The sequence below is a fragment of the Pantherophis guttatus genome, chromosome 1 (genome assembly GCF_059756535.1).
Source record: "Pantherophis guttatus breed Tessera chromosome 1, ASM5975653v1, whole genome shotgun sequence".
In the NCBI taxonomy this organism is placed as follows: Eukaryota; Metazoa; Chordata; class Lepidosauria; order Squamata; family Colubridae; genus Pantherophis; species Pantherophis guttatus.
This window is the reverse complement of record NC_142063.1, coordinates 334,561,346-334,585,152: the sequence shown is the minus strand read 5'-3', so window position 1 is coordinate 334,585,152 and position 23,807 is coordinate 334,561,346. Positions and strand designations below refer to the sequence as shown.

Below are 23,807 nucleotides of genomic sequence, written 5' to 3'. Positions count from 1 at the left end.
CCCCATCCCATGTGTATCTTGTTCTCTTCCTCACCATCTTTGACAATTTTAATGTTCATTTTAATGCTGATGTCAGGGTTCCGACGGATGCCCTAATTAAATCATTAGCCTCGAGCCAAGCTTCAAAAGAAATCCAGTTATTTATTAGGAGCTTCATGTCGGTATGTTCCAAGTGTGGCTAACTCTGACCCCACATAATTTATGACCCAGACTTGACCCTGTTTCTCCCCTCCCCCCAGGGTGTGCCATCAGTCACATTCGCCAACGGAGCAATTTCGCGGGTTGTAGAGATCACTCCCCTCCGGCCACTATGGGTAAACCTGGGAGACAGCCTTGAGAGAGATATGTCTGGAATGTGCTTTTGTTTTTGGCTGCTTCACCGCTTTCCCATTCCCCTTGCCTATGACAACTCGAGAGCAGGCCAGGGATGCTTTGCGAGTTGACAGCTGATATTTATTATTGTAATATTTTAATGTTTTACCCACATCTGTTCAATTTTGTCCATAAAGAGTAAGGGAGGTTAAAACCTGGTGGTTTGGTAGAGGGTTCACTAATAGTCAGACAGCAAGAAGGGACCTTGGACTGTTACTCTTTCTCAGGGATTCTTGGAGTTGAACATGTTTCACTTACCTTTGCTACCGGTTCGCTCGCGCGTGCACCACTTCTGCACATGCTCAGAAGCTTCTGCACATGCACAGAGCATATTTGATGGTGTCCGGGCAGGTGGGTGGAGCCTCCCGCCACTGCTGCTACTGGTTCGCCCAAACCAGGGCGAATCGGTAGCAATCCACCAATGGTACATGTTAAGCAGGGGTGGGTTCGACTTACCTTTATTTATTTATTATTTATTTATTGGTTCGATTTATATGCCGCCCTTCTCCGGAGACTCAGGGCAGCTTACAATGTGTTAAGCAATAGCCTTCATACTTTTGTATATACCTGCTTAGTAGGGCGTTCGGCCCCCGCAAGTGGTGTTCTTTTTTATACAAAGTCCGCTTATTGCCCCCACAATCCAGGTCCTCATTTTACCTACCTCGGAAGGATGGAAAGCTGAGTCAACCTTGAGCCTGGTGAGATTTGAACCTGCAGTAATTGCAGGCAGCTGATGCTACTTAACAGCACTTTAGTCTGCTGCGCCACCAACTACTACTGGTTTGCAACGGGAACATGCCTGCACACTTCTGTGCAATATAATGTATGGGATTTGGGCGACATAGGCGGTATTGTATAAAATATTCTGCTTATGTAGACTGCTACCTCAGTCAAGAGATAGCAGGGACAAGCTTGCCTTACCATTTTTCAATTCTACATGTTTTATAGAGCAGCCCCTCTTTGTGCCCTAGAGAAATGCAATTAATCTTAATTAATGTTAAATTGACACCAGCTGGAAAATTCCTCGAAATTCAAGAAGCTCAGAAATATAGTTGGCGCACTGCTAACTCCATTTGATCGCTTCTGCTGGAAATTAACACTGAACATCCATCTTCCTTCATTATGGTTTTGGTCGGGATCTGTGTGCTCACAGTGGGAGAAAGTTAATTATATTCTCTCATTCTTTTTTTTTTTTTTTAAAGACTTGCTAAGTGAGGTTTGGAATGGCCTGTAACAAGTCAGAACTAGAGAATATCAGTTTAGCATGGCCTCAAACCCTGTCATTATAAAGTCACTATAATTCAGAGTGCAGTTGTATGCCCTGTAAAGCAGGGGTGAAATCCAGCAGGTTCTGACAGATTCTGGAGAACCGGTAGCGGAAATTTTGAGTAGTTCGGAGAACCGGCAAATACCACCTGTGGCTGGCCCCAGAGTGGGGTGGGAATGGAGATTTTGCAATATCCTTCCCCCAGGAGTGGGGAGGGAATGGGGATTTTGCAGTATCCTTCCCCTTGAGTGGGGTAGGAATGGAGATTTTGCAATATCCTTTCCCTGCTAGTCCACCACGCCCACAGAACCGGTAGGGAAAAAATTTGGATTTCACTCCTGCTGTAAAGGAACTGCTGAAATTAACTTGCTGGGTATTAACTTGCAATATTTTGATATGATTTATTTTTGTGTATTAATCAAATTTACCTGGCAGCTCATCACGAGGAAAGTGGAAGACATCAATCGCTCAATTATATGAGTTAAAAAACGCATTGCCAATCAGAGCTCTCTTCCACCCTCACCCCCCCCACCTACTAAGTATAAACACTGTGTGTGTTACTTTCCAAGAGACAATTAGCTGAATTTAAAGAAACAAATTGTATGTGTCCATAGCTGGCTTAAAAACCCCATGCACATCACGTACAGTAGGGCAATGTTGCAGATTCAATTCTGAAAAGAACGCAGAGAAATATGAATGCAGCAACTCTTGTTGCTTGACTCATTCATCCACTCACAGATGGATTTATTTCTAGGAGCCACACAATCCTGGATATGTGTGTGCTCTAATAAGACTTTGGCAGATTCTGCATTTTGCACTCTGTATACTGCCAAGCACTTTTTTCCCCCAGAATTGAATCTAAAAGCACTGTGCAGCCCAGAACATTATCTAAATTAGAATAGGCCGATGAGGCCAATGGGAACAATTCAGTGGTGGGTTTCAAATTTTTTTACTACCGGTTCTGTGGGTGTGGCTTGGTGGGCTGGCGTGGGTTGGTGGGCATGGCTTGGTGAGCTGGCAGGGGAAGGATACTGTAAAATCCCCATTTCCTCCCAATCAGCTGGGACTTGGGAGGCAGAGAATAGATGGAGGCGGGGCCAGTCAGAATTTTTACTACCGGTTCTCCGAATTACTCAAAATTTCTCCTACGGGTTCTCCAGAACTGGTCAACTGAAGCCCACCTTTGGAACAATTGACTCAGAGAATAGAATAGAATAGAATAGAATAGAATAGAATAGAATAGAATAGAATAGAATAGAATAGAATAGAATAGAATAGAATAACAGAGTTGGAAGGGACCTTGGAGGTCTTCTAGTCCAACCCTCTGCCCAGGCAGAAAACCCTACTACTTCAGACAAATGGTTATCCAACATCTTTTTAAAAACTTCCAATGTTGGAGAATTCACAACTTCTGGAGGCAAGTTGTTCCACTTATTAATTGTTCTAACTGTCAGGAAATTTATCCTTAGTTCTAAGTTGCTTCTCTCTTCGATTAGTTTCCATCCGTTGCTTCTTGTCCTACATTCAGGTGCTTTGGAGAATAGCTTGACTCCCTCTTCTTTGTGGCAGCCCCTGAGATCTTGGAAGACTGCTATCATGTCTCCCCTACTCCTTTTCTTCCCATAGTGGTCAGGGAAGATGACACTTCCCATAGTGGTGCCATAGATGGCTTCCCATAGTGGTCACGGCAGGTTTTTTTTCCTCCCATGCTGCTTTCTGGATAGTGGAATGTGGAAAAAGAACAAAACAGAATAGAACAGAATAACCGAGTTGGAAGGGACCTTGGTTGTCTTCTAATCCAACTGCCTGCTCAAGCATGACACCCTATATCTTTCCAGACAAATAAATGGTTATCCAACATCTTCTGAAAAACCTCCAGTGATGGAGCATCCACAACTTCTGGAGGCAAGCTGTTCCATAGATTAATTGTTCTCACTGTCAGGAAATTTCTCCTTAGTTCTAAATTAGATCTCTCTCTTTGACAATCTTCCACCTGTTACTTCTTGTCCTCAGGTGCTTTGGTCAACCCCCTCTTCAAATATTGGAAGACTGCTGTCATTGCCACCCCTAATTCTTCTCTTTGTTGGACTAGACAGATCTAGTCTAACAGACCTCCTGGGCGTCGTTACTTCCTGGTTTTAACCAGGAAGTAATGTGTTCTTTACCTTCTGCGCATGCACAGAAGGTTTTGCGCATGGGCAGGTTTTGCACATGCGCAGAAGGTCTGTGAGCAGGGTGCGTAAGGAAGGTAAGTAGATTTCACCCCTGCCTCAATCTGACCTTGGGACATTATCCCCTCTAAGCATGTGTCGGAAGTTAGCACCCACCCCTTTCCTGGAAGAGTGAAATATTTTAGGAAATATGAAAAAGGCAGAATATTATATTTCCCTGGATGAGAAATGGATAAGCCTGTTTTGAAGCAGCTCCCATCTTCCTGCCCCCACCCTTTGTCAATGGGCCATTAAGGCTTGGGCCAGTCTATTCTACATAACAAAGATCTACCTCCTTCAGGCAGAGCCATAGTAGGAATTGCCAAAGATCCAACAAAGATAGGATTAGCCCTCTACACAGTAGCAGCAGAAACTCACCACATGTGACCTGGGAAGCACATGTGACCATCAGCCAGCAAGGCTAGTTAAAACCCCCACCCCCTGCGAGTCTGACAACCAATCAGGATACTCTTTCGGGGCCCCAAGAAATGCAAAGCCAGAAAAAGCATAAAAACCCATGGACTCGCTGTATTCCTCCCTTTTCTGTTCAGGAACTCAAGCCATGTGATCCTGTCCACCATTAAACCATCTTTCCAAGCAGTCTCCATGTTTCCAGTGTCTTTTCCCCCACTTGGAGCAGAACCTAGAAGGAGATTTCTTCCAACACATGGATCTCTGCAGCGTATAGTTAAAAATAAATATGTAAGTCCTGAAGGAATGCCCCTCCCCACCCCCAAAAAAATCCTTAGAAGCAGGAACATCCTCAAGGTATGATTGAAAAAATCAAAATGGTGGCCATATCCATGCGACTGAAACTTGGATCATATTCTCCTGGGTACCGTGTTCACCTTTTCTATCACAGACATTCATTTCTCTAAGGATTTTTTTTTATTATTTTTATTTTTTTTTGCTTTTCTTCAACATTTTTCATATTTGTTCATGCCGGCGGTAGGATTTTAACTGCTGAAGCAAGGCCAGGCACGCAAACCAGAATGCAATTTATAGCTGAAGATGGTTGGCTCCAAGATTGAATATTCTTGTTAATCTCTCATTTCATCGACAGGTATTTATTATAAGGAATCAAATTAAAATGGGTGAAAATGCGGCCCCGCCCCACCCCCTGCCTATCTGTCAGAAGAACTTAGGTTTTTACAGCTTCTATGCAAATCAATAACCACCTTGATTGGCTTCTTTTGTTTGTTTTTAAAGACACGGTACAAATGAATAGAAGATCAGCGAGGCTGGGGGGGTGGGGGGATGGGGAAGGATGCTTCCTGCTATCTAACAATGAAAAGAAATGGAAAAGGAAGGTGGGAGGGAGAGAGAGAGAGAGAGAGAGAGAAAGATCAGGGAAACGGAAACCGCTTTGCGCTTCTTTGACAGATGGGTTGAAAGAGGCAAGCAACAGCCCCAAATTTTAATTCAAGAAATCAAGCAGTAGAAGAAAAGTTGTTTTGTTAAAACAGTGACTGGGGGCGGAGAGCAGGAGGAACTAACCATACAAGCCAGCCAGCTCAGGATAACAAATAATTTCTTTGGGGCATTCAGCTACAAGCACAGAATAAGCAAACAGTATGGAAATTATTTCATTTCCCTTTCAACCGAGATATTTCAAAGGTATGATGTGAGGCTTCTGTGGCAGCCCTGTAGAACTGGGTTAAGAAGACCCCCTCCCAGCCCCCGCTCTGTTCTCCATCTTCTCCAGTTGATTAATGGATTTAAGGGGAAATGTTTCAATAGGTTCAGAAAAGCCCAAATGATCAGAGGTCCATGGCAAGATTGAGTATGTGTTGCTCTTTGGATTCCAAAGGGAAAAGATGGAAGGGCAGGCATGACACAGCCATCTATAACTCCTTAAATGAATAATAGAATAACGGAGTTGGAACGGATCTTGGAGGTCTTCTAGTATGTCTTCTAATGCATCTTCTTACTGACCTGTCCTGAAGCTGCGGAAAGCAGCCATGTGATGCTAGGAAAAGACACAGCTGAGCTGTTGTGGACTTCAACTTCCAGAATTCCTCAGCCAATTATGGTGGCTAGGGAATTCTGGGAGTTGAAGTCCACACGTCTTAAAGTTGCCAAGGTTGGACATCCCTAGTCTAGTGGTTAAGGCCACCAGAATAGAAACCAGGAGACCCATCAGTTTTAATCCAGTCTTAGCCATGAAAGCCAGCTGGGTGATCTTGGGCCAGTCACTCTCTCTCAGCCCAATTCACTTCATACGTTTGTTCTGGGGAAAATAAGAGGAGGAAGGAGTTATTAGATATGTTTGCCGCCTTGAATTGTTTATAAAAACAATAAGGGTAGGAAATAAATAAATTAAAATAAAATAAATAATAAATGAGTTTACTGTATTTGTTAACTGACCCAATCTTACAGCTCTGCATCTCTGCCAACATCTCCAAATCATGCCAACAAATATACAGATGGATACCCACCACAACTCATTCCATCAAGCCAAAGGCCTGGTGAAAAAAGAAGTTTTTAATAATCTCTTGAAAAATAAGAAAGGAGGGCATCAGCCAAGACCCTGAGGAAGGCTGTGCAAGGTCAGCAGAGAGAAGATCTTCTATCTCTTCAGAGGTCCTCTTGAGAAAAGCAGACCAACGTCATTGTTCTGACCCTTGAAAAGCAGGAAGCAGGAATCGGTCCTGGCAAAACCTCTTTTATTTACATGACTGTGAATTTCTTTCATTCACAGTCAGCAAGGCTTGTCCAAACGGTTTTTCAAAGGTATATTTATCAACACAAACCTTATCTCCCTTGGCAAGCTGCCACATAACTTGTTTCCAAATGCAGTGTAAGACAAAATTTGGTACAGAGTCTCTTAGAGTCACGAACAGAACTTTCCACTCTTGAAACAATCGAATGAACAAATTGTTTCCTGCAAAAGCCCATTCCTCGTTCACTCATCTTTTGTTTCCTCTGGGAGGGGCCAATCACCTCCAAGGTGTGGCTTTACTCCCAAGTCGACCCTGATTTCTGAGTTGTCCTTGTCTTCTGGCAGCTCTGCGCATGCACACACTGGGAACAGGCTCCATCTGTTCCTCTGCCTCACTGCTGTCTATCTCCCTCTCTGCCTCCGATGCAGAGCCCTCATCCGAACTTTCCCCAGCCCCCAAAACTGGCCCATGTTCCTCCCCAACCTCCTCACTGTCTGACTCTGCTGCCAGCTCTGCTGGCTGCCAGTGGGCCACAACAGTCATCCTTGAATTCAAAGAGCATCATGGCCCCACATGGACTGTATTTCAAATAAGCTTTCAAAGAAAATTCCAGAGATCTCAAATTGTATAAGGTCTCCTGCTTGAGCAGAAGGTTGGACTTAGAAGATCTCCATAGTTCTTTCCAACTCTATTCTGATTGATTGATTGGTTGATTGATTGATTGAAACCACATGGATACTTCATGAAGACCTAAATGGGATTCAAGGAACCATGGTTTGCTTCACTTTCCAGTTTTTCTCCTTTACGGTAGGAGCCAATGACTTTTTAAGTGATCATCACTCAATTTCAAGTAATATTCTAAATGCTAAAGTCAACACATTTAAATATTCCTGAATGTGTGTTCTTATTTGAGAACAGAGAGATCCTTCCAGACTGAGTCCATTTCTTAGAGTTTTAAATTGCTTTTAAATTAGATAGACAATGCTCAGCATGGACTATCATCTCATCTATTTTTGTGACCCCAGGATGACAAGAAAAGGAGTTGGGACTACTTCTGAGCTTCCTTTGTTTCCAACTGTAACATTTGAAACAATGATTGCAATACTTAATATCTCACTTGAATTTAGGACAAAACTCTAGAATTGGGCTGTCTTGTTCCGGGTTACAAGTTTTTTTTAAATAGTCATTTTGAGTTTGCTACATTTCAAGCTTACAATATTTTGGACCGTTCTAATTACAGGGCTAGGCAACTGCCAGCCTTGCTTGCAAGCATGTTTTAAAGAAAGCTGTTAGTGTACTTCAGCATTTCTGAACCCGAGTGACTTTAAGATGTGTGGACTTCAGTATCCAGAATTCCCCAGCCAGCATGTTGAAGTCCACATGTCTTAACATGTCTTAAACTGAGACACTGAGCTGGTCGATCAGAAAGGTCGGCAGTTTGGTGGTTCGAATCCCTACTACAGGTCTCCTGCGTGAGCAGGGGGTTGGACTAGAGGACCTCCAAGGTCCCTTCCAACTCTGTTACTGTTACTTGTTGGGGTTCAAAAATACTGAATGCTAGTTCATCAGCTACAGCCAGGGGTGGGTTTCACTTACCTTTGCCACCGGTTCTCCCCATGTACACACGTTCATTTCACATGCACGTATGCTGTCTGCACATGCGCTTGGCCTTCTGCGCATACACTTTGCTCGCTTGTGCGCCTTCTGCAAATGCGCCCGGCCTCAAAAACATGCCTAAGTAGCACGACGTGGAGCCGGGGCGGGTGGGTAAGCCCACCCGTGATTGCCGCTACCGGTTCGCTCGAACCGGTGTGAACCGGCTGAATACCACCTCTGGCTACAGCTACTCCTCAACTTATGACAACAACCAGGACCAGAATTGCTATGGTTGTTAAGTGAGCCACACCCAATTTTGCAACCTTCTTTTTTGCCGCAATTGTGAAGCCAATCACTGCAGTTGTTAAATTAAACATGCAGTTGTTAAGGAAATCCGGTTTTCCCATTAACTTTGCTTGTCAGAAGCTGGCTAAGAAGGTTGGCAGTTGCATGACACACGGATGCTGCAACCATCATAAATACATGCCGATTGCCAAGTGCCTGAATTTTAATCACATGTCTGTGGGGATGTGGCCGTGGTCATAAGTGCAAGAACCAGCTGTTAGTCATTTTCTTCAGTGCCATTGTAACTTCAAATCAATCAATGGTCATAATTGGAGGACTACATGTGTTCCATTATTTCCAAGCTCTGTTCGTTAAGAATGAGAAGAAGAAGAATTGTGAGGGATTAAAAGAGCTGGTTGACAGCTTGGAAAGCCTTTTAGTTCTGTCACTGTCACTGCACTTGGAGGAAGGTGCTCCTTTGCAAATTATGTCTCATCCATCAGTGCTTCGCCTGGTCTTGGACTGGGCAGATTTTCATAACTGATAGTATGTATGCTACATGGGGCTACCCTGAAAGGATGACTAGAAAACCTCTATTGGAGCAAATTGTGGTGTCTGCTAAACTATCCTTGCCATTTCTTTCCTCAAGGTCCTCCCAAAAGAGCAGCCTGCTGTCACTCTGAAGGATACTGGTGTGGAAAATGAAATAAAATAAAACAGCAACTCTTGGAATAAAATTTGAGGTAGGAGTAAGAGCAAAATTCTTGCAGTTTCTGCAGCAAAGTTTTACACACAAGTCAGAAAAGAGAAAACAGATGGAAATGGCTGAAGCTGCTAAAAAAGCCAAGCTGCATTAACAGAAGGATAAAATCAATAGCACGTGAAGTGTTAGTACTTCTTTATAAGAGTAAGACCACGCTTGGACCACGCTTGCATCCAGTTTTGGCTGCCAGGATATAAAAAAGATGTTAAGACTGTAGAAAGAGTGCAGAGAAGAGCAACAAAGATGATTAGGGGACTGGAGGCTAAAACATATGAAGAACGGTTACAGGAACTGGATATGTCTAGTTTAATGAAAAGAAGGACTAGGGGTGATGTGATAGCAGCATTCCAATATCTGAGGGGCTGCCACAAAGAAGAGGTAGTCAAGCTATTCTCCAAAGCACCTGAGGGCAAGACAAAAAGCAATGGATGGAAGCTAATTAAGGAGAGATCCAACCCACAACTAAGGAGAAATTTCCTGACAGTTAGAACAATTAATCAGTGAAGCGACTTTCCTCCAGAAGTTGTAGGTGCTCCAACACTGGAAGTTTTTAAAAAGAGATTGGACAAATATTTGTCCAAGGTGGCACAGTGGTTAGAGTGCAGCACTGCAGGCTACTTCAGCTGACTGCTGGCTGCAGTTCAGCAGTTCAAATCTCACCGGCTCAAGGTTGACTCAGCCTTCCATCCTTCCGAGGTAGATAAAATGAGGACCAGATTGTTGGGGGCAATAGGCTGACTCTGTAAACCGCTTAGAGAGGGCTGTAAAGCACTGTGAAGCGGTATATAAGTCTAAGTGCTATTGCTATTTGTCTGAAATGGTACTTGAACAGAGGGTTGATTAGAAAACCTCCAAGTCCCTTCCAACTCTGTTATTCTCTTATATTCTGTTAACCATCTGTGGATTGGATTACCCTCTAAATAAAGTGAAAGGACAGAGGAGGGAAAGATCTGCTCACATGTCCAACTGTGAAACCAATGTTTGGGGCAAGTAGGAAATTCCAATATGAAAGACCTACATAACTATACACATTGGTGGAAGAATTCCACTTTAGAAAAGTCACTAGGCAAAGGATTTGCCACAGAAGAAAGAAAAAGAGCAGATCACAAGCTCTATTCAAGTGTAGAAAGTACACAGGAGTTGACCTTTGGGGAAAGAGAGAGAAAAGAAAACGGCCCTGCAAACACAGAAATTCTTTTGACATTCCTGAATGTCAAACAGGAAAGCGCTCCATACACGGAGATGCTTCTTCCCCAGAAACATCCTTGAATGGGATGCACAAACCCCATTTCAAAAAGGAAGACTTTCCTGATTCCATTGAAGGAGATCCAATTATGGATCCCAACTCTCCATGTTCTTGTCTGGAAATTATGTCCATGGTTACATCTTTCGATACCCACCATTTTCCTTTCCCCAGTCTACTTCTAATTTTTTTGTTATTTAAACACAACAAAAAGGAAGCTGACATGCTATAAAGTTAAAGGTTGAATCTGAAATTTGATCATACAGATCAGGAGTCTCCAATCTTAGCAACTTTAAGACTTGTGGACTTCAACTCCCAGAATTCCTCAGACAACAAAGCTGGCTGAGGAACTCTGGGAGTTAAAGTCCACAAGTCTTAAAGTTGCCAAGGTTGAAGACTTCCAATACAGATAGTCCTCGACTTACAACAAGTTCATTTAGTGATCGTTTGAAGTTACGTGAAAAAAAATGACTGAGGACCATTTTTCACACTTATGACCATTGCAGAGTCCTCATGGTCACGTGACCAAGATTTGTATGCTTGGCAACTGGTTCATATTCATGTGAACACCTCTGGCAACCTTCTGTCAAACAAAGTCAATGGGGAAGTGAGATTCACTTAACAACCAGGTCATTAACTTAAGAACTGTAATGATTCGCTGAAATATTGTGGCAAGAAAAGTCGTAAAATGGGCCAAACTCACTTAACAAATATTTCGCTTAGCAACATAAATTTTGGCCTCAATTATGGTTGAAAGTTGAGGACTACCTGTATTTAAGATCCGCGGTGGCGCAGTGGTTAGAATGCAGTATTGCAGGCTAACTCTGCCCATAGTCAGGAATTTGATTCTGACCGCTCGAGGTTGACTCAGCCTTCCATCCTTCCGAGGACAGTAAAATGAGGACCCAGATTGTTGTGGGGGTGGGGGTGAATATGCTGACTTTGCAATCGGCATAGAGAGCGCTGTAAAGCACTATGAGACAGTATATAAGTCTAAGTGCTATTGCTACCTTCCATCTTGGTAATCCTGAATTAATTGATCCCTAGAATCTTAAATTTGGAACAGATTTTAGAAGTATCTAGTCCAACTTACAGACCCCTCACATCCTGGACATGAACTGTTTCAACTCCTACCCTCAAAACAACACTATAGAGCACTGCACACCAGAACAACTAGACACAAGAACAGTTTTTTCCCCGAATGCCATCACTCTGCTAAACAAATAATTTTCCCAACACTGTCAAACTATTTACTAAGTCTGCACTACTATTAATCTTCTCATCATTCCCACCACCCATCTCCTCCCACTTATGACTGTATGACTGTAATTTTGTTGCTTGACTGTAATTTTGTTGCTTGTATCCATACGACACAATGTTATATTGATATTGTTTCCTGATTGCTTATTTGTATCCCATGACTATCATTAAGTTTTGTACCTTATGATTCTTGATGAACGTATCTTTTCTTTTATGTACACTGAGAGCACATGCACCAAAGACAAATTCCTTGTGTGTCCAATCACACTTGGTGAATAAAAAAATTCTATTCTATTCTATTCAACTTCCTGCTCAGTGCAGAATTCACCCGGGCTTCTTCACTAGTACATTAGAACTTTTGCAGCATCCTTGTTGAAATCACATCATGGTAACCAAATCGAATTCTAACCTGTGGCCCCCAGCCATGGCATGGGTAGAGGATCGCCGTGTGATTTTCCTGTGGCCCTTGATCAAGGCAGACATCTTTTATCTTGTTGTTCCTCAGCTGTAACAAATCCAAAAACAGAATGAGATCTTGCAAGGGTAAGATGAAGACATTTTTGACAAGTGTTTTCTCACTTCTCTTGACAAGTGTTTTCTTATAATTACTGGAAGATTTTATTGATTTGAGATGTGTTCAAATATTAGTAGCTTGGGTTGGTAGTTGGGCTGTTGGTTTGGGCTCCGAGCTTGGCAATTTGGTTGCAAACGTTTCGTCACCATTCGAGGAGAGCTCGTCAGTGTGCTTTGAATTGTGTTCGTCTGTCAGAACACAGGTCTTTAAATACCTTTTTATGTGATGCAAATTAGTCTGAATGTTGTTTGTTACTTCTGAGTCACGGTCTGATTGTTGATTGGTTGTTGTTATCAAGGTATGGTCTTTGGTTTTAAGTACTGTCTGTGTCATGTAAAACAAAAAACACTAAGTTAAGAGGGTACTTAAAACCACAGACCATGCCTTTATAACAACAGCTAATGAACAATCAGACCATGACTTAGAAGTAACAAACAACATCCACACTAATCTGCATCACATAAAAAGTATTTAAAGACCAATGTTCTGATAGACAAGCACAATTCAAAGCACACTGACGATGTCTCCTCAAATGGTGACGAAACATTTGCAACCAAGTTGCCAAGCGCGGAGCCCAAACCAACAGCCCAACTACCAACCCGAGCTACTAATATTATCTCTTAGTTCACCATTATCTCTCCAGCAATCGGCAGCCTTCTTGGCTTTCCACACAGTCCCACAGAAAGCAAATCGTAGCAGCCAGGGAGGCTGTAGATCAAACACAGAGATAAATTCACCACAGCTTACTAAAACGAATTCTTAAGTCCAGGTGAAATCCAGCAGGTTCTGACAGGTTCTGGAGAACCGGTAGCAGAAATTTTGAGCAGTTCGGAGAACTGGCAAATACCACCTCTGGCTGGCCCCAGAGTGGGGTGGGAATGGAGATTTTGCAATATCCTTCCCCCAGGAGTGGAGAGGGAATGGGGATTTTGCAGTATCCTTCCCCCAGAAGTGGGGAGAGAATGGAGATTTTGCAATATTCTTCCCCCAGGAGAGGAGAGGGAATAGGGATTTTGCAATATCCTTCCCCAAGGAGTGGGGAGGGAATGGGGATTTTGCAGTATCCTTCCCCTGCCACATCCACCAAGCCATGCCCACCAAGCCACACCCACAGAACCGGTAGTAAAAAAAATTGGATTTCACCACTGCTTGGGACCCATGAAAATGAGGTTGACAGAATAGAAAATGTTACAGGAGATCAGAAAACAGACTGTGTGTGGTATTGGTTTGGATCCCAATCCCATATTTTTAGAAATGTAGAAGTTGTATTCGTTGCCATTTTGACTACAATGAGGAAGCCCTGGGCATGAGAGCCTTTCTCTCTGTCAGGTGGATAGGCCAGGCTAAGCCCAGAACATTTAAAGCAATTTGGTTCAAGCATTTTCTTTTGGCATTTCAAGCTGTGAGTTGCATGAGGGAGAATTCTACTATACAGGCAGTTCTCGACTTACAACACTTTGTTTAGTGACCATTCAAAGTTACAACGGCATTGAAAAAAGTGATTTATGACCGTTTTCCATACTTACGACTGTTGTAGCATCCCTGCGGTCATCTGATCAAAATTTGGATGTTTAGCAACTGATGCATATTTATGACAGTTGCAGAGTCCTGGGGTCATGTGATCCCGTTTTGCAACCTTCTGACAAGCAAAGTCAATGGGGAAGCCAGATTTGCTTAACAACCTTGTTACTCATTTAACAACTGCAGTGATTCAGTTAACAACCGTGGTAAGAAAGGTCATAAAGTGGGGCAAAACTCATTTAACAAATGTCTCACTTAGCAACATAAACGTTGGGCTCAATTGTGGTTGTAAGTCGAGGACTACCTGAACCATCAACCCATTTCCTGGTTCTTTCACAAAACAATAATGCCCTTCACAATCAGCTCTCATTATAATATCCTTCCTTCCTTCCATCCATCCATCCATCCATCCTTCCATCCAATTTATATGCCTGCCCGTCAGTCTGAGAAACTTGGGATGGTGAACAAAATAAAAAGTCCAAAAAGAAACCAAATCAAAGGCTATTTATCATTTACACCCATGCCAATGTTTCAGTGACTTCTAACTCAGCCCCAATGTCTGGAGGAAGAGTGAGATTTTTGTGGACTTCCAAAATGCTACAAGAGTTGGAACCATCCATTTCTTGGAGAAGGGAGTAGAAATCTGTCCCATTGGGTAGAGTGCCATTACAGAATAGATACTCCCTGAGATCACAACAATGGAGATTGGGGTGGGGAGGAGAGTGGGGACATATGCAGTCTGAAAATCAATTCCCACTGTAGAAAATGTATAGTTATATTTGAAAGAGATGGTATCTGGAAAATACACCGTATTCTGTAGGGAATTGGAAATATGCAACAACGAAAAGAAAAAGATGGAAGGAAAGAGAAGTGGAGTGATGATGGGAGAGAGGGAAGTGGAGTGGAATGGAGTGGAGTGGAGGAGAGGAGAGGAGGGGAGAAAGGTTGGGGGAAAGAGGAGAAGGAAAGAGAGGGAAGGAGAGAGGGAAAAGGAGAGAGGGAAGTGGATGGGAGGAGAGGAGTAGGAGAAAGGGAAGGAGAGGGAAGCGGAGAAGAAGAGAGAGGAGAAGGGAGAGGAGGAGAGGAAAAGGGAGGAGGGGGAAGTAGAGAGGGGAGAAGAGAAAGAGAGAGGGAAGGAGAGGGGAGGAGAGGAGAAGGAGAGAGGGAAGGAGAGGGAAGTGGAGGGGAGAAGGGAAGGGAGAGAAGGAGAAGAAAGAAGGAAAGAGATGGACTGTCGTGGTAAAACTGGGTGAAATATAGTGTGTAAGAGAAATGAAAACAGATGGGTATTTTTTTTTAACTTGATAGTTATATAATCAACACTATAATGAAAGACAATATATGTTATAATATGATGGATATTATCGCATATCTGTTTATATGTTACTGCATATTTGTTAAGGTATATATGACTATAATGACAATGATGATGATGTTTGTACGTTCGCATGTTAACATCTTGGACATGTAGAGAGCACACTGCTCAACATAGAAAATAAACGTATGATATAAAACAATAAAAAAATATTAATGAAAAAAATGGAAATTAATTCCCACTGTCCTAAAAAACAATTCACACTGTTAAAAAAAGTAGTAATGGAAAACATCCCAGGTCAAAGCTGGACTAACATAAGAGTAACATATTTTATCCATTCTTCATCCTAGCCAAACTCACTGTGGGCTTTCCTCCCCCAAGTTACTATTAATCCACCAGATATCAAGAATTATCTACCCTGGTACATAGGTAATAGAAGGAAATACATTATTGTTATCTTTACAGGATGAGTCTCCCAGGAATCTTTCTCGTTTTCTCTCCTAGCATTTTTCTCCTCTCCGCCAAACATTTATCTTTTTAAAAGAAGTGATGGGAGATTAAAGATTTTTTCCTCTCTCTTTCAAAATGGTAAAACCTAAAACCTCCTCCTCGTCTTCCTCCTTCTCTAGGTGAAATGGAAACTTGATACACTGTAAAAAAAAAAACAGAACAAACCGAATGTCCATTCATAAGTGATTGGTTATGTCTGGAATAGAATAGCAATTGAAAATGAATTATGGGTGAATTATTATTTCTGTCTGTTTCCTTAGGCCCTCTGCCAGCTTGTCAAGCAAATGGCCAGCAAGTGAGGGTTTCTGCAAATTTCCCAGATGCTGCTATGCAATGACTTTCCACTGCATATCAATCTACATTTTAATTCTGGGCTGAATATGATGAAGAAGTGGAGGACATCTGCCCTATTCATACACTGCAATAAAAGGTGGGAGTTTTCAGTTAAGGAGAACATTGTGAATGTCCATCAGCCCCACTATACAGATAGCCCACCCATAGCTGACTTTCCAACAGTTGTTTGCTAGAGCTGTTTCTCCTATTAATAGAGATTAACAGAGTAACAGAGTTGGAAGGGACTTTGTAGGTCATCTAGTCCAACCCCCCACCCAAGCAGGAGGCCCTACACCATTTCTGACAAATGGCAGTCCTTGAAAGCCTCCAGTGATGAAGCTCCCACAACTTCTGAAGGCAACTTCTATTCCATTGGTTGATTGTTCTCACTGTCAGAAAATTTCTCCTTATTTCCAGGTTGAATCTCTCTTTGATCAGCTTCCTTGTCTGGCCTTCGGGTGCCTTGGAAAACAGCTTGACCCCCTTCCTCTCTGTGGCAGCCCCTCAAATACTGGAACACTGCTATCATGTCTCTCCTGGTCCTTCTCTTCACTAGAGTAGCTATGCCCAGTTCCTGTAACCGTTCTTCATATGTTTTAATCTCCAGTCCCCTGGTTGCTCTTCTCTGCATTTTTTCTAGAGTCTCCTCATCTTTTTTAGTGTGGTGACCATAACTGGATGCAGTATTCTAGGTCTGGTCTTCCTAAGGCTTTATTAGTACCTCACATGATCTTGATTGTATCCCTCTGTTAATGCAATTTAAGATTACATTGGGTTTTTTGGCTGCCGCACACTGCTAACTCATATTTAACTGGTTGTCCAATAAGATTCCAAGATTCCTGTTACAGTTACTGCTATTAAGCCTGGTTTCACCCAGTCTATATGTGTACTTTTGGTTTTTCCTGCTTAAGTGTAAGATCCTATTTTGAGCTCTGGTGTTCAAAGTGAGCTCAGAGCAGACAATGGCTCTGTTCATCAACAAAGAAATGTGGGTTGAAGAGTGAAGAGGGTATGGGACCTTATGACTATAAATGTCAAATTATTGATCTATCAACTTCAGTATACCATGCATTGGCTATGTCCACCCAAACACATAACCAGAATATTATAATTGCATGTTGCAGTAACATTCACTTTATTTATTTGCTTACTTATAAGACTTATAGACCGCTCTAATCAGAATCAAATCGTGGTCAGTTGTTTTCTTTTTTGTACATTTGTGGCTTAAGTGGGTCATGTAAATCCAGCTATTAGTTTGGTTCACTGCATTGTGTCAACCCAGAAAAATGGCTTTATTTAATAGATATGTTAAAGAATGATAATGAATGCAAAGTTTCCAGCAGGAATCTTTCTCAAACTGACTTGGAGATGTTGGATTTCAATTTCTGCACGCAACCCACCGAGCCACAGCTCTATATAACTACATTTAGGAAGTGACTGTTAAAATAGAATTGCGTAAAACTTAAATTTGGAAATTTGATGTGAAAATCACCTGGTTGAATGAAGAATCCAAACAACTTTCCAAATGGACTGACAGTTGAAATCTAGATTGGCAAACCAATTTGAATGGTTAAATCAGATCAACCAGGCCATCCAACCTGAATTGAGATTAGAATTAGACAGCACCCTATCCATACTTCTAAAATCAATTCAGAGCATGCTGTCTAAAACCAACAGTAGCTTGGTACTGCCAGACCAGGAATGGAAACACATGTCCCACCAGATGTGGTTGGTCTATAATTTCCTTCAGCCTTGGCTATGGAACTAATGTTAAGTGATGACAAGAGATACAGCCTGACAAATATTGCAAATCAATACAGCGTCGAAGCCTTCCTAACCAAATGGGAATCCAGAGGATTGCAAGACTAAACCCAATGCATGAAATAAAAAAGAAACAACAGAAGACATCCACTCATCTCTTTATAATTAGGGCTGAGAAACATAACATTTTTTCATACCCGGTGTGATTCATCATAAAGTAGAATGGGCCGTGAATCAAAGAGCACTTACAGCCATCTGGATTTTTTGTGAATTCTACAACTAAATTCTCTCCACTAAATTTCAGGCAAAGAAGAATGTTGTCTCCTCATCAGAACCAATGCTTGACATTATTTAGAACAGAGACCAGGGTAAGGCCGTCAGATGCTACCACCACTTTGATTTGATAACAATGAGATGTTAGATGGCCACCTATTTTGAGCCATTTCTTCAAAGAGAGAGCCTCAAATGCAATTGTTACATTGGTGGTCCACGTTCACAATAAAGAGGACCTTATTATGCATGTAAGAAATGTGCTTTGCAAGCAAAGGACCCCAGCTTTAGTCTTTCCATTGAAAAAAAAAAAAGGACCACCGTTAGCACAGCTGGGATATTGCTTACAGCGTGCTCTATTGCAGCCATAATGGCCAGATATCACAAGGCTGGTGGTAGAGAAGTTGCCAAGTTCAAAAAAACAATTTGAAAATCACTTGATTGAATGAAGAATCAAAACAACTTCCCAAATGGACTGACAGTTGAAATCAAGTGGATTTCCAAATCAATTTGAACGGTTAAATCAGATCGAGCAGGGCATCCAAACTGAACTGAGATTAGAAATAGATGGCACCTAGTCCCTATTACCTAAAACCAATTTAGCTTAGTGGTGCCTACACCAGAAATAGGAAACTCCTGACCCACCAATGTGATTAATCTATAATTCCTATCAGTTCTGGTTGAGTTGAGTTGAGCTGAGTTTATTACATTTCTATACTGCTCTTCTCCCGAAGGACTCAGGGCGGTTTACAGCCATATTAAAACATGATATGGTTATATCATGTTATATCAGGTTATGATAACTAATGTTAAGAAATTATATCATCTCAATAAAGAGTCAGGAAAATTTCTCAAGTAGAAAGCTGACGTGTACAGCAATGGTGCAAATCTTGATGGCATCTTCTGCAAGTGATAACTAGCAAAGACAACGTTCAAAAAGAATAGTAACTGAACTCCCAAACCCCTGAAAGATATTAAGTCTCCTGGTGTAGATTAAATGGAACATGACCAAATGAAACTGATTCCAGAGATATTTGTAATCTTCTGTTCTGAAGGCAAGAATGACATTAGATAGCCATTGGGGCTGGCTGAAGGAGTTTTAATTCCAGTTTTGAGAAAAACTGTCTGATTCTAGTTACTCCCTGCAGATCTCATTAGAAAATGGTTGGAGGAGACACATAAAATGTACTCTAAATTCACAGTCAATTCCTACATATTCCATGTAGTAGTTCCTTCTTAATTACCTCTCCATAGGCAATGGTGTTATTGTATCTTCTCATTTCTGGGTAGACGTGGTCCAGGTACCATTGGAAACTCTTGCATTTCAAACTTTTTCTTAATGCTTTTCGCTCAGAAACATCCCCAATATCAATTCCTGGGTTCTGAAAGACAGGTACATGGTTACATCATCACTTCCTCTTATTGTTGCTATGCTCTGAAATAACCACATGTTCACTCCTGCTTTTTAAAAACACATTGTTAGGAATCTTTCTTTTGGATTTTCCTACCTCCATAGCTTATGGTGCCACTCTTGAGGTCTTTCTCTTCTTTTCACATTGGAAAGCCCAAAGAAACATAGAACAAGATTGTGACAACATCTGTTAGGCAGGCCAACAGTTTCTTTAAAGTGTGAGTAGTCTTTGGCCTAAAAATCACCCCCGGCATAAAATTCCCACTCATCCCAGCCAATACAGATTGTCATCGTCATTGTCGTATTTGTGTCAGAAGAAGCAGGTTGAAAGGACATCATGATGGTGACATCACCATTGCCTGGGGGATGCTCAGTTGGGGAGCTCCTTTCAGATCCCCATTAATAAGCCCACCAAAATGGTACCTATTTATCTACTCACGTTTGCATGCTTTTGAACCGCTAGGTCGGCAGGAGCTGGAGCAAATGATGGGAGCTCACCCCACCACCCAGCAGTACTTGGGTCTTGAACGTGGGCTTGCTGATTGTCAACTCAGCATTCTAACCATGTGAGCCACCATGCTGACACAATACAGCTACAAATACGGACTATAATTCAGTGGCAAAGCATTGAATTATATCTAGAACAGGGATGTCAAACTGGCGGCCCATGGGCCAGATGCCTCATGCACAGGCCACGCCCACCCCAGCTCCGCAAATGAGAAAAAGTGGCAAAACATCCTGTGACGGCAACCTGATGTGGTAAGTTTGACACCCGTGAGAAGATCACAAGTTCAATCCCCATCACCTCCAACTAAGAATAGCAAAATATTTTCCTGAAATCTTTATGAATGGCAATAGATGAAACATTCTGAAATCAGCACGCTACATTTTGATTTTAAAATCAAAGGGAAAATCTACTCTGATTCTTTTTGGAATTTGAGATAACTCAAGAATGTTCAAAGCAACTTAGTCCTGTGTGCAGAAATGGGCACTTTAATCTCAAAATCAAGATGTTTCATAGGAAGAGGTTATGATTTCAATTTCTGAAAGGCACCTCTTTTTTTGGAATGCAGGCTAGGACATATAAAAAGGTAACCTTCTCAGCATTAATATCTGCTGGGGAGTCCTGGTTTGATGTGATATCCAGAATGTTAAATTTATTATTTTTTTATCAAGTTTTCTTTTAATATTACATATGCATATCAATGTGTGAACAGTGTGACACCTGGCTGACATCCATTACAGTACAGATAAAATAGTATTATTGATCACAGTTATCACATTCATCCAGCTTATATATTTCTAGTAGTAATGCACATTTATATCAAGTTATAATCTTTTATTATTTCATATTGTTTAAACATACATAATACTACCGCCATTCAGTTTCTAAACCTCCCTCTTATCCTTGCATTTGTCTTATTTTACAAAAATGTGTCTACTAATATTCCCCTTCTTTTATTTCTGTCTTTATTCTAACTTTTATTCATGTCACCATTATATTAAAAGACGTTCCCTTTGTATTACAATACTATCCTTCATTATTTCATTGTTCAATATTTAAATATACAATTCTAATACCAATCACAATATTATTTATACATGCAAATTAATTCTATTCATATTCTTTACATTCTTCCAATCTATATTCCACTATTAATACATCTGTTTATATTAAAATATGTTCTTTCATCATTTTATTACTCTTTATTTCACCTTATTATTCCACTGCAAATCATAATATTAATTAAACAAACTCAATAATACCATTATTTAATCTCTAATTTTCCCATTTTTAATACTTAGTTCTTATTCATATTTCCCATATTTCCCTCTTCAAATCTATTTATATTAAAATACTATCCTTCATTGTTTCATTATTCAATGTTTCAATATACTATTCTAATGCCAATCACGATATTATTTAAACATACAAAATAACTCTATTCATATTCTTTGCTTTCATCCAGTCTATATCATTCTAGTATTAATGTACATGTTTATATTAAAATATTTTCTTTTCGTTATTTAATTGCTCAACATTTCCCAATCACAATTTTATTTAAACTTACTTAGTAATTCCATCATTCAATCTCTAATTTTCCCATTTTATTATTACTTTTGTTTCATCATGTAAAGGTGATACAAGTAATCCCTCAATCTCTTATTGAACACATTCCTATCTCTGTTCTAATTTCTCCTCCTGCCACCATAATAAAAAAAGGAAAGAAAAAGAAAAAAAAAGATTTTTTTCTTTCTTCTTTTTCCTATCCGCCTTCTATCCATCATCTCTTGTCCGCATCAATACTTTAATTCTTATTCTTTTTTTGACTTGCCTCCCATATTCTTCTCTTAAATCTTTATCTGTCTGTATCTGTGTCTATATCATTGTGCCTAGTCAATCTATCTATTGAGTGTGCCTAGTCAATCTAAGTGTTTCTCCCATCCCTACCCTCTTCCACTGTCTAGCTTTGAAATTACCAGCCAAGACTCCTGTTTCGCTTCCCCAAGTATCTTCCCGCTCCTCTCATTCTCTTTTCACATCTCTTAGAATGTTTTCCCCCTGGTTTGATTCATAAAACATTATTAATTTTATTGATGACTCTTCATTATCTTCTTTTCATTGATTCCTCATATCTGTTTTTCTGTTAAATTTATAATTTTAAGAAGCCTGGTTAGCTTGTTCTTTAATGAGAGTTTGTTTCTCCAAACCTATCATCATCATCATCATCATCATCATTGTCACCATTGTCACCTTCATTGTAAACATTTCATCATCATCACTATTTTCATACATATATACATACCCATCGTGCTATTTTTTTCAAAGTAAGCAAAGTTATGCAAAGCAGAGAAAAGGATTAAGAAGTCATGAAGACAAATGATAAGAGAGAAGAAAGAGAAATTCAACTAAATTTATCAATGCCATCACTGCATCCCTCTATATCTGCCTGTCTTTGCAAGCAATCTTTGTTTCTGAAAAATGTCGGAGACTGCAAATTCCTCTTAGTAGCTGTGATCTGGGCAACCAGATGTTGGCTTGAAAGATTAGATTAGAGATTCTATGTTGCACAGAAAATTATAGTATGCTTGGGGTAAAATGCACCCTTTAATTAAAGGTATTTAAAATAGTCTACGTCTTCTCTATCTAACGGAAATACTGAAGAGTTATGTGAAAATCTTGATTGACTGAAGCATAATAGGCAGTGGAAGTCAATATTCGTGGAAGCTTTTGCTGTTGATACTTTTTAATTGTTGTGGTAGTTACTATTGTTAAGGAAGATGACTGATGTGAGACCAAACTATTATGCTCCCATAAATTGAATTTTCATTCTTTCTCTTGCCAGTGTTCAGAAACGAATGCCACTGAATGAATTTGCAGCCCCAAACAGCACCATCTATCTAAATGTTTATGGAAATCTCATATTTCATAAGTGAAAGGGAAAAAAAGCTGAAAAGGAAAAAGAAAAACTCAGAAATCTTTGGAGGACTAAAATGTGAACAGCAGGGACTGGGTAATCTCATACAATAAGAAATGCCATGGAAAGAAGTAATTAAACACTTGATGGGATGAAGAAAGTTTTTAAAATCCCTTATAAAGGGCAAAAATTGGTTAAGGAGTTTTTCCACATTTAGCTGATAGTCCCAGTTATAATTTTCTATTTTTCAATCACCATATATCTTTAACACGTTTTTGAGACATTGTGTTCACTTTTCAGATACTAAAGGAAAAAAAAAATATGAATCTTTTTAGAAAGCAAAATAGGTTTTCTCAATTTTTATACTCTCCAGTCTGAAAAGAAATATCTTTCAGGGTAAGTGAATTTTTCTGAATATTTGGAATTATAGCTTCTGTTGTCTGGGAGATTTGATTCAGGATCCACTTTTCTTTCTTCCTTTCTTTCTTTCTTTCTTTCTTTCTTTCTTTCTTTCTTTCTTTCTTTCTTCTTTCTTTCTTTCTTTCTTTCTTTCTCTCTCTCTCTCTCTCTTTCTCTCTCTCCCTTTCTTTCTCCCTTTCTCTTTCTTTCTTTCTTCATTTTTAATGAGTTCAACCTATGCTCGATTAGTGGCTTAGAAAACACACAGAGCTTATCTTTCAAGATGACAACTCTCAAGGCAAAGAACAAAGATAAAAGCAAAAAAAAAAAAATCAATAAAACACACCAAAGGAGATGATAAACAGAAAAACAAAGGCCGAAATCAGTAAAACTAAACGTGCCAGAGAAGGAAGAAATAAGTTTTTAAGCCTGATTAAAAGTCCAAGATCTCATTTCTAACAAGGCTGAATAAACAATTGGCTTCTGTATTGACAATGTTGAGAGACGCCGTGGCTCAGTGGCTAAGATGCTGAGCTTGTTGATCGAAAGGTGGGCAGTTCAGCAGTTTGAATCCCTAGTGCCGGGTAAAAGGGTGAGCTCCCGTGACTTGTCCCGGCTTCTGCCAACCTAGCAGT

The 23,807-nt window shown here is 40.5% G+C and overlaps 1 protein-coding gene across 4 annotated transcripts in view; it reads right to left on the bottom strand.

Annotated features, from left to right (window-relative positions):
* The window catches only part of GALNT17 (polypeptide N-acetylgalactosaminyltransferase 17), a 361,062-nt gene that overhangs the window by 8,657 nt on the left and 328,598 nt on the right, over positions 1-23,807 (bottom strand). For all 4 annotated transcript variants that reach the window (XM_034420811.3, XM_060693186.2, XM_087889549.1 and 1 more), the window contains 2 exons: positions 19,188-19,325; positions 12,069-12,164 (listed from right to left, as the gene is read on the bottom strand). In XM_034420811.3, coding sequence (XP_034276702.1) covers positions 12,069-12,164; positions 19,188-19,325 — 234 coding nt within the window. The remainder of the gene's footprint in view (positions 1-12,068; positions 12,165-19,187; positions 19,326-23,807) is intronic.